The 12,030-nt window shown below is 49.1% G+C and overlaps 1 protein-coding gene across 1 annotated transcript in view; it reads right to left on the bottom strand.

The window, feature by feature from the left end:
* Positions 1–2,001: 2,001 nt before the first annotated feature.
* LOC120994311 (immunoglobulin superfamily member 3-like) overlaps positions 2,002–12,030 on the bottom strand; it is a 32,759-nt gene continuing 22,730 nt past the window's right edge. Inside the window, exons 6-9 of the mRNA XM_040422776.1 lie at positions 10,726–11,118; positions 5,141–5,530; positions 3,211–3,597; positions 2,002–2,679 (exon numbers count right to left, since the gene is read on the bottom strand). Coding sequence (XP_040278710.1) covers positions 2,408–2,679; positions 3,211–3,597; positions 5,141–5,530; positions 10,726–11,118 — 1,442 coding nt within the window. The 3' untranslated portion in view covers positions 2,002–2,407. The remainder of the gene's footprint in view (positions 2,680–3,210; positions 3,598–5,140; positions 5,531–10,725; positions 11,119–12,030) is intronic.

The following is a 12,030-nucleotide window of genomic DNA, read 5'->3' as shown; positions in this document are numbered from 1 at the left end:
TGCTCCCTGTTATCAGCCATTTCAGGGGAGAGGATGACTGTAGGACAGGAGAATACAGTCTATTTCTCCCTGTTATCAGCCATTTCAGGGGAGAGGATGACTGTAGGACAGGAGAATACAGTCTATTGCTCCCTGTTATCAGCCATTTCAGGGGAGAGGATGACTGTAGGACAGGAGAATACAATCTATTGCCCCCTGTTATCAGCTATTTCAGGGGGGGAGAGGATGACTGTAGGACAGGAGAATACAGTCTATTGCTCCCTGTTATCAGCCATTTCAGGGGAAAGGATGACTGTAGGACAGGAGAATACAGTCTATTGCCCCCTGTTATCAGCCATTTCAGGGGAGAGGATGACTGTAGGACAGGAGAATACAGTCTATTGCTCCCTGTTATCAGCCATTTCAGGGGAGAGGATGACTGTAGGACAGGAGAATACAGTCTATTGCTCCCTGTTATCAGCCATTTCAGGGGAGAGGATGACTGTAGGACAGGAGAATACAGTCTATTGCCCCCTGTTATCAGCCATTTCATGGGAGAGGATGACTGTAGGACAGGAGAATACAGTCTATTGCCCCCTGTTATCAGCCATTTCAGGGGAGAGGATGACTGTAGGACAGGAGAATACAGTCTATTGCTCCCTGTTATCAGCCATTTCAGGGGAGAGGATGACTGTAGGACAGGAGAATACAATCTATTGCCCCCTGTTATCAGCCATTTCAGGGGGGGGAGAGGATGACTGTAGGACAGGAGAATACAGTCTATTGCCCCCTGTTATCAGCCATTTCAGGGGGGGAGAGGATGACTGTAGGACAGGAGAATACAGTCTATTGCTCCCTGTTATCAGCCATTTCAGGGGGGAGGATGACTGTAGGACAGGAGAATACAATCTATTGCTCCCTGTTATCAGCCATTTCAGGGGAGAGGATGACTGTAGGACAGGAGAATACAGTCTATTGCCTCCTGTTATCAGCCATTTCAGAGGAGAGGATGACTGTAGGACAGGAGAATACAATCTATTGCCCCCTGTTATCAGCCATTTCAGGGGAGAGGATGACTGTAGGACAGGAGAATACAGTCTATTGCTCCCTGTTATCAGCCATTTCAGGGGGGAGGATGACTGTAGGACAGGAGAATACAATCTATTGCTCCCTGTTATCAGCCATTTCAGGGGAGAGGATGACTGTAGGACAGGAGAATACAGTCTATTGCCCCCTGTTATCAGCCATTTCAGGGGAGAGGATGACTGTAGGACAGGAGAATACAATCTATTGCTCCCTGTTATCAGCCATTTCAGGGGAGAGGATGACTGTAGGACAGGAGAATACAGTCTATTGCTCCCTGTTATCAGCCATTTCAGGGGAGAGGATGACTGTAGGACAGGAGAATACAGTCTATTGCTCCCTGTTATCAGCCATTTCAGGGGAGAGGATGACTGTAGGACAGGAGAATACAGTCTATTGCCCCCTGTTATCAGCCATTTCAGGGGAGAGGATGACTGTAGGACAGGAGAATACAGTCTATTGCTCCCTGTTATCAGCCATTTCAGGGGGGAGGATGACTGTAGGACAGGAGAATACAATCTATTGCTCCCTGTTATCAGCCATTTCAGAGGAGAGGATGACTGTAGGACAGGAGAATACAGTCTATTGCTCCCTGTTATCAGCCATTTCAGGGGGGAGGATGACTGTAGGACAGGAGAATACAATCTATTGCTCCCTGTTATCAGCCATTTCAGGGGAGAGGATGACTGTAGGACAGGAGAATACAGTCTATTGCTCCCTGTTATCAGCCATTTCAGGGGAGAGGATGACTGTAGGACAGGAGAATACAGTCTATTGCTCCCTGTTATCAGCCATTTCAGGGGAGAGGATGACTGTAGGACAGGAGAATACAGTCTATTGCCCCCTGTTATCACCCATTTCAGTGAATGTTAGTACTGAGGATACAGACACCATTCCTTTTTCACATTGTACAATGCTCTGTGATAACAGAAATAATAGACATCACCATTTATTAGTCTCTGCAGGATCTGACGCACAGCGGGGGAGTTGAAGTGGGTGGAGCACATGATCTGCAATCCCTGGCCAGGTGGTCTTGTACCTCCCGTGCGCTTCTAAGGGTATGTATCTGGTTCCATTTCTTTGAAGAGGGCAGGAGTCCTCTGCTGGGTCATATCTCCCTTATAGAGAAGGGAATGTGTGTTGGGTCCCCTTCTCCAGGAGCCCATTCTGTGGTAAATTCATTGTTGATTAAGTTTATGGAGAATAAATCCTGTTCATGTGCAGGATACATGTTCAGCTGCAGACGTAAGTGGCACCGGCACAAGAGGGTGGCTACTCGTTATTGTGCATCCCCGATGTGACCTCCAGGTCTCCTCATCTTTGGAGCCTGCAGCTTCACTATTAGTCACTGACTAAGGTCCTTTGCAGACTGGAGCTGGATCTGCTCCGTCTCCACTGTCTCAGGCTCCTCCTCACTCCGATCATCAAAGTTCACCTTAGACGTCTTCATTGAAGTCCACAAAGCCTTTTCCGCCTGTGTGGATGAACTCCTAGTCTTGTTCCTCCATCTTGTAAGAAGTCTCCACCCAAGGACCATGAGCAGGAAGAGGAAGAGCCCCAAGACGACAAGCAGAAAGTAGAGGAACCCCGGAGACGGGCAGATGTGAGAGTGAAAACCTGTGGGGAAACAGGAGAACGGTGACTGCAGCTCTGGATGTGTCTAGAGTACAAGGCTACATGTACTTGACAGTGAACCGTTCTAGTCTGCACTCTCAGCATGATGACATCACCATGTACTCCCAGCAGGAACGAGTGGTGACATCATCACTCTGAGAGCATTTCCTTCACCATCAAGATAGGAGCGACTGGCTCGACGCAAGCAAGGGGGTGAGGGGAGTGATGTTTTTTGCAAAAAAAAGAAACATTACAGCTGGGGGCCACTATGGGGGACGTGATTACGGCTGGGGGCCACTATGGGGGACGTTACTAATGCTGGGGGCCACTATGGTGGACATTACTAATACTGGGGCAGAAACAAAATGGACATAATCTGACAGAGTCCGTAGTTAATGGCCGTTTTCTTTCTTGTGCGCAGGTGGCCCATGAGGATGTAATAATAGACCTGTGACTGCAGCTTTAGATGGGACTGAAGTAGAAGACTTGATGTAATGATAGACCTTTGACTGCAGCTCTGGATGTGACTTGTACCTGCTGGCTGGATGGTAATGGACATGTTCCCCCCACTTCGCTGTCCGATCTGGTACCAGACCCCGCGGGGCGTCCGTGCCCACTCCTGGATCCTGCAGTAGTAGACCCCAGTATCTGCCCGATGTGTGCGGAGGATCCTCAGATGGAACGTCAGCTCTGAGGCTTGCTCATACTGGAGACGGTTGCCCTCCTCACTGGGGTACACAAAGTGGCCCAGGTGGCTGGCATTGAACAGCAGTTGGGGCCCCAGGACCCGGACCTTCCACCAAGTAATCGAGAAGATGGAGCCGGAGACAGATGTAGACAGCACATGACAGGGCAAGGTCAAGCTGGACTCCTCTGGGGCCACGAGGGTTAATTCAGTGAGGTTCACCCTCAGCCGATCATCTGGGAGGAGATGGAAGATGATGAGATTTGGGAACCTCAATACATAACCGATACTATACTGATGCGGAACCTCCCAACCGATACTATACTGATGCGGAAGCTCCCAACCGATACTATACTGATGCGGAAGCTCCCAACCGATACTATACTGATGCGGAACCTCCCAACCGATACTATACTGATGCGGAAGCTCCCAACCGATACTATACTGATGCGGAAGCTCCCAACCGATACTATACCGATGCGGAAGCTCCCGACCGATACTATACCGATGCGGAACCTCACAGCCGATACTATACCGATGCGGAACCTCACACCCGATACTATACCGATGCGGAAGCTCCCAACCGATACTATACCGATGCGGAAGCTCCCAACCGATACTATACCGATGCGGAACCTCACAGCCGATACTATACCGATGCGGAACCTCACACCCGATACTATACCGATGCGGAAGCTCCCAACCGATACTATACCGATGCGGAAGCTCCCAACCGATACTATACCGATGCGGAAGCTCCCAACCGATACTATACCGATGCGGAAGCTCCCGACCGATACTATACCGATGCGGAACCTCCCGACCGATACTATACCGATGCGGAAGCTCCCAACCGATACTATACCGATGCGGAACCTCCCAACCGATACTATACCGATGCGGAACCTCCCAACCGATACTATACCGATGCGGAACCTCCCAACCGATACTATACCGATGCGGAACCTCCCAACCGATACTATACCGATGCGGAACCTCCCAACCGATACTATACCGATGCGGAACCTCCCAACCGATACTATACCGATGCGGAACCTCCCAACCGATACTATACCGATGCGGAACCTCCCAACCGATACTATACCGATGCGGAACCTCCCAACCGATACTATACCGATGCGGAACCTCCCAACCGATACTATACCGATGCGGAACCTCCCAACCGATACTATACCGATGCGGAACCTCCCAACCGATACTATACCGATGCGGAACCTCCCAACCGATACTATACCGATGCGGAACCTCCCAACCGATACTATACCGATGCGGAACCTCCCAACCGATACTATACCGATGCGGAACCTCCCAACCGATACTATACCGATGCGGAACCTCCCAACCGATACTATACCGATGCGGAACCTCCCAACCAATACTATACTGATGCGGAACCTCCCAACCGATACTATACTGATGCGGAACCTCCCAACCGATACTATACTGATGCGGAAGCTCCCAACCAATACTATACTGATGCGGAAGCTCCCAACCAATACTATACTGATGCGGAATCTCCCAACCGATACTATACTGATGCAGAACCTCCCAACCAATACTATACTGATCTGGGACCCCCCAACCTATGTACTATATATACAGAACTTCACAAACCTGTGTAATAGTGATCTAGAACTCCTCAGCCTTCCCTCCTCCAGGACCCCACAACTTGTTACTGCTTACTATAGCCTCTGGTCTCCAGAAGGGTCAGGAGGTCCTCATCTGGCCACTATAGATGTGGACCACAGGGCCTCTTACCTGGGATGACTACCTCGAGCTGCAAGTATCCTGAGGTATCAGAAGCCTCCAACCTCCAGTTGCCTTCCAGCAGCCTCCACTCCTCCACCTGGCAGTGATATCTCCCAGCATCTTCCTGTCCCACAGTGCGCAGAATTAAGCTATAGTTCCCCCGCACTGCGGCCACCATCTGCAGGCGCTGCGCCAACCCCTCCATATATTCAGTGACCCCCTCCCACCCGACTCTGTACAGGAGGCTGGGGTAGAGGAGCGGAGCAGCCTGGAAATGCCAGGACACAGAGTAGAGGGCAGCGGAGCCCTGGACGTCCTCTAGGGGGCAGCGCAGCACCACGTCAGCCCCCGCAGGCACCGCGAGGGTCATGTTCTGCCGGCAGACGTTCAGCGTGTTAACTGCAAGAGAAAAGAATAGAAATAAGATCCAGGAGGAGGGGGGGGGGGGGGGGGGTTGGGGGGGAGGGGGCTTGTCCGAGAGGTGGGGGGGCAGATCACTAATCTCTTCTCCGCTGCACCACAATTACCAAAATGTCAGCAGAGGTACAAGGAGTCCGTGATCTTAGGTGCTGAGCCATTCCCAGTGTGATACTGTCTGCTGAGCTGTGTATCTAATCCTGTCCTGTGTGATACTGTCTGCTGAGCTGTGTATCTAATCCTATCCCAGTGTGATACTGTCTGCTGAGCTGTGTATCTAATCCTATCCTGTGTGATACTGTCTGCTGAGCTGTGTATCTAATCCTATCCTGTGTGATACTGTCTGCTGAGCTGTGTATCTAATCCTATCCTGTGTGATACTGTCTGCTGAGCTGTGTATCTAATCCTATTCTGTGTGATACTGTCTGCTGAGCTGTGTATCTAATCCTATCCTGTGTGATACTGTCTGCTGAGCTGTGTATCTAATCCTATCCTGTGTGATACTGTCTGCTGAGCTGTGTATCTAATCCTATCCTGTGTGATACAGTCTGCTGAGCTGTGTATCTAATCCTATCCTGTGTGATACTGTCTGCTGAGCTGTGTATCTAATCCTCTCCTGTGTGATACTGTCTGCTGAGCCGTGTATCTAATCCCATCCTGTGTGATACTGTCTGCTGAGCTGTGTATCTAATCCTGTCCTGTGTGATACTGTCTGCTGAGCTGTGTATCTAATCCTCTCCTGTGTGATACTGTCTGCTGAGCTGTGTATCTAATCCTCTCCTGTGTCATACTGTCTGCTGAGCTGTGTATCTAATCCTGTCCTGTGTGATACTACCTGCTGAGCTGTGTATCTAATCCTATCCTGTGTGATACTGTCTGCTGAGCTGTGTATCTAATCCTATCCTGTGTGATACTGACTGCTGAGCTGTGTATCTAATCCTCTCCTGTGTGATACTGTCTGCTGAGCTGTGTATCTAATCCTCTCCTGTGTCATACTGTCTGCTGAGCTGTGTATCTAATCCTGTCCTGTGTGATACTGTCTGCTGAGCTGTGTATCTAATCCTGTCCTGTGTGATACTACCTGCTGAGCTGTGTATCTAATCCTGTCCTGTGTGATACTGTCTGCTGAGCTGTGTATCTAATCCTCTCCTGTGTGATACTGTCTGCTGAGCTGTGTATCTAATCCTGTCCTGTGTGATACTGTCTGCTGAGCTGTGTATCTAATCCTATCCTGTGTGATACTGTCTGCTGAGCTGTGTATCTAATCCTATCCTGTGTGATACTGTCTGCTGAGCTGTGTATCTAATCCTATCCTGTGTGATACTGTCTGCTGAGCTGTGTATCTAATCCTCTCCTGTGTGATACTGTCTGCTGAGCTGTGTATCTAATCCTGTCCTGTGTGATACTGTCTGCTGAGCTGTGTATCTAATCCTATCCTGTGTGATACTGTCTGCTGAGCTGTGTATCTAATCCTGTCCTGTGTGATACTGTCTGCTGAGCTGTGTATCTAATCCCATCCTGTGTGATACTGTCTGCTGAGCTGTGTATCTAATCCTATCCTGTGTGATACTGACTGCTGAGCTGTGTATCTAATCCTCTCCTGTGTGATACTGTCTGCTGAGCTGTGTATCTAATCCTCTCCTGTGTCATACTGTCTGCTGAGCTGTGTATCTAATCCTGTCCTGTGTGATACTGTCTGCTGAGCTGTGTATCTAATCCTGTCCTGTGTGATACTACCTGCTGAGCTGTGTATCTAATCCTATCCTGTGTGATACTGTCTGCTGAGCTGTGTATCTAATCCTCTCCTGTGTGATACTGTCTGCTGAGCTGTGTATCTAATCCTATCCTGTGTGATACTGTCTGCTGAGCTGTGTATCTAATCCTATCCTGTGTGATACTGTCTGCTGAGCTGTGTATCTAATCCTATCCTGTGTGATACTACCTGCTGAGCTGTGTATCTAATCCTATCCTGTGTGATACTGTCTGCTGAGCTGTGTATCTAATCCTCTCCTGTGTGATACTACCTGCTGAGCTGTGTATCTAATCCTATCCTGTGTGATACTGTCTGCTGAGCTGTGTATCTAATCCTCTCCTGTGTGATACTGTCTGCTGAGCTGTGTATCTAATCCTGTCCTGTGTGATACTGTCTGCTGAGCTGTGTATCTAATCCTATCCTGTGTGATACTGTCTGCTGAGCTGTGTATCTAATCCTATCCTGTGTGATACTGTCTGCTGAGCTGTGTATCTAATCCTGTCCTGTGTGATACTGTCTGCTGAGCTGTGTATCTAATCCTATCCTTTGTGATACTGTCTGCTGAGCTGTGTATCTAATCCTATCCTGTGTGATACTGTCTGATGAGCTGTGTATCTAATCCTGTCCTGTGTGATACTGTCTGCTGAGCTGTGTATCTAATCCTGTCCTGTGTGATACTACCTGCTGAGCTGTGTATCTAATCCTATCCTGTGTGATACTGTCTGCTGAGCTGTGTATCTAATCCTATCCTGTGTGATACTGTCTGCTGAGCTGTGTATCTAATCCTCTCCTGTGTGATACTGTCTGCTGAGCTGTGTATCTAATCCTATCCTGTGTGATACTGTCTGCTGAGCTGTGTATCTAATCCTATCCTGTGTGATACTGTCTGCTGAGCTATGTATCTAATCCTATCCTGTGTGATACTGTCTGCTGAGCTGTGTATCTAATCCTATCCTGTGTGATACTGTCTGCTGAGCTGTGTATCTAATCCTATCCTGTGTGATACTGTCTGCTGAGCTGTGTATCTAATCCTATCCTGTATGATACTGTCTGCTGAGCTGTGTATCTAATCCTATCCTGTATGATACTGTCTGCTGAGCTATGTATCTAATCCTATCCTGTGTGATACAATCTGCTGAGCTGTGTATCTAATCCTATCCTGTGTGATACTGTCTGCTGAGCTGTGTATCTAATCCTCTCCTGTGTGATACAGTCTGCTGAGCTGTGTATCTAATCCTATCCTGTGTGATACTGTCTGCTGAGCTGTGTATCTAATCCTATCCTGTGTGATACTGTCTGCTGAGCTGTGTATCTAATCCTATCCTGTGTGATACTGTCTGCTGAGCTGTGTATCTAATCCTATCCTGTGTGATACTGTCTGCTGAGCTGTGTATCTAATCCTATCCTGTGTGATACAGTCTGCTGAGCTGTGTATCTAATCCTATCCTGTGTGATACTGTCTGCTGAGCTGTGTATCTAATCCTATCCTGTGTGATACTGTCTGCTGAGCTGTGTATCTAATCCTATCCTGTGTGATACTGTCTGCTGAGCTGTGTATCTAATCCTATCCTGTGTGATACTGCCTGCTGAGCTGTGTATCTAATCCTATCCTGTGTGATACTGTCTGCTGAGCTGTGTATCTAATCCTGTCCTGTGTGATACTACCTGCTGAGCTGTGTATCTAATCCTATCCTGTGTGATACTGTCTGCTGAGCTGTGTATCTAATCCTCTCCTGTGTGATACAGTCTGCTGAGCTGTGTATCTAATCCTGTCCTGTGTGATACTGTCTGCTGAGCTGTGTATCTAATCCTCTCCTGTGTGATACTGTCTGCTGAGCTGTGTATCTAATCCTATCCTGTGTGATACTGTCTGCTGAGCTGTGTATCTAATCCTATCCTGTGTGATACTGTCTGCTGAGCTGTGTATCTAATCCTATCCTGTGTGATACAGTCTGCTGAGCTGTGTATCTAATCCTATCCTGTGTGATACTGTCTGCTGAGCTGTGTATCTAATCCTATCCTGTGTGATACAGTCTGCTGAGCTGTGTATCTAATCCTATCCTGTGTGATACTGTCTGCTGAGCTGTGTATCTAATCCTATCCTGTGTGATACTGTCTGCTGAGCTGTGTATCTAATCCTGTCATGTGTGATACAGTCTGCTGAGCTGTGTATCTAATCCTGTCCTGTGTGATACTGTCTGCTGAGCTGTGTATCTAATCCTATCCTGTGTGATACTGTCTGCTGAGCTGTGTATCTAATCCTATCCTGTGTGATACAGTCTGCTGAGCTGTGTATCTAATCCTGTCCTGTGTGATACAGTCTGCTGAGCTGTGTATCTAATCCTATCCTGTGTGATACTGTCTGCTGAGCTGTGTATCTAATCCTATCCTGTGTGATACAGTCTGCTGAGCTATGTATCTAATCCTATCCTGTGTGATACTGTCTGCTGAGCTGTGTATCTAATCCTATCCTGTGTGATACTGTCTGCTGAGCTGTGTATCTAATCCTGTCCTGTGTGATACAGTCTGCTGAGCTGTGTATCTAATCCTATCCTGTGTGATACTGTCTGCTGAGCTGTGTATCTAATCCTATCCTGTGTGATACTGTCTGCTGAGCTGTGTATCTAATCCGATCCTGTGTGATACTGTCTGCTGAGCTGTGTATCTAATCCTATCCTGTGTGATACTGTCTGCTGAGCTGTGTATCTAATCCTATCCAGTGTGATACTGTCTGCTGAGCTGTGTATCTAATCCTATCCTGTGTGATACTGTCTGCTGAGCTGTGTATCTAATCCTATCCTGTGTGATACTGTCTGCTGAGCTGTGTATCTAATCCTATCCTGTGTGATACTGTCTGCTGAGCAGTGTATCTAATCCTACCCTGTGTGATACTGTCTGCTGAGCAGTGTATCTAATCCTACCCTGTGTTATAATGTCTGCTGAGCTGTGTATCTAATCCTATCCTGTGTGATACTGTCTGCTGAGCTGTGTATCTAATCCTATCCTGTGTGATACTGTCTGCTGAGCTGTGTATCTAATCCTATCCTGTGTGATACAGTCTGCTGAGCTGTGTATCTAATCCTATCATGTGTGATACTGCCTGCTGAGCTGTGTATCTAATCCTATCCTGTGTGATACTGTCTGCTGAGCTGTGTATCTAATCCTATCCAGTGTGATACTGTCTGCTGAGCTGTGTATCTAATCCTATCCTGTGTGACACTGTCTGCTGAGCTGTGTATCTAATCCGATCCTGTGTGATACTGTCTGCTGAGCTGTGTATCTAATCCTATCCTGTGTGATACTGTCTGCTGAGCTGTGTATCTAATCCTATCCTGTGTGATACAGTCTGCTGAGCCGTGTATCTAATCCTATCCTGTGTGATACAGTCTGCTGTGTATCTAATCCTGTCCCGTGTGATACGTACCTGGTAACTGGACATTTACATTCATGGCAATAGAAGAGGCTGAGGTGTGAGGCACAGAGGCGTCTCTCCTCAGGACTTGGACCCGGCAGCGGTATGCCCCCTGGTGGTGCTGGCGCTGTATCGGGTAGATCTTCAGGGTGCTTGTATGCCCCACTATGGAGATCTGGGCTGCCCCCTGAAATCTGGGGGCGTTCTCCTCCCAGGACAGCCCGCCATCCCCGGACACATTCACCAGGTTCTGGAAAGATCCAAATCTCGGCTGGAAATCCCAGGACCAGAGGAGCCGCTTATCCTGCAGAGAGTACGGAGCCTTAACGATGCAGAAGAGACGAGCGGAGGAGCCGGACATCACCTGCTGCTCCCGGGACATGAGCACCACCTCCAGCCCTGAGCCTGCGGGGGGCGAGAGAACTGAGGGTGAGAATACAGGGGGCGAGAAAACTGAGGGTGAGAATACAGGGGGCGAGAAAACTGAGGGTGAGAATACAGGGGGCGAGAAAACTGAGTGTGAGAATACAGGGGGCGAGAAAACTGAGGGTGAGAATACAGAGGGCGAGAGAACCGAGGGTGAGAATACAGAGGGCGAGAGAACCGAGGGTGAGAATACAGAGGGCGAGAGAACCGAGGGTGAGAATACAGAGGGCGAGAGAACCGAGGGTGAGAATACAGAGGGCGAGAGAACCGAGGGTGAGAATACAGAGGGCGAGAGAACCGAGGGTGAGATTACAGGGGGCCAGAGAACCGAGGGTGAGAATACAGGGGGCCAGAGAACCGAGGGTGAGAATACAGGGGGCCAGAGAACCGAGGGTGAGAATACAGGGGGCCAGAGAACCGAGGGTGAGAATACAGGGGGCCAGAGAACCGAGGGTGAGAATACAGGGGGCCAGAGAACCGAGGGTGAGAATACAGGGGGCCAGAGAACCGAGGGTGAGAATACAGGGGGCCAGAGAACCGAGGGTGAGAATACAGGGGGCCAGAGAACCGAGGGTGAGAATACAGGGGGCGAGAAAACCGAGGGTGAGAATACAGGGGGCCAGAGAACCGAGGGTGAGAATACAGGGGGCCAGAGAACCGAGGGTGAGAATACAGGGGGCGAGAGAACTGAGGGTGAGAATACAGGGGGCGAGAAAACTGAGGGTGAGAATACAGGGGGCGAGAAAACTGAGGGTGAGAATACAGAGGGCGAGAGAACCGAGGGTGATTATACAGGGGGCGAGAGAACCGAGGGTGATTATACAGGGGGCCACAGAACCGAGGGTGATTATACAGGGGGCCACAGAACCGAGGGTGAGAATACAGGGGGCG

This window comes from Bufo bufo, chromosome 3, assembly GCF_905171765.1.
Source record: "Bufo bufo chromosome 3, aBufBuf1.1, whole genome shotgun sequence".
NCBI classification, from domain to species: Eukaryota; Metazoa; Chordata; class Amphibia; order Anura; family Bufonidae; genus Bufo; species Bufo bufo.
Note: the sequence above shows the minus strand (reverse complement) of the source record. Positions and strands in the feature narration are given on the sequence as shown.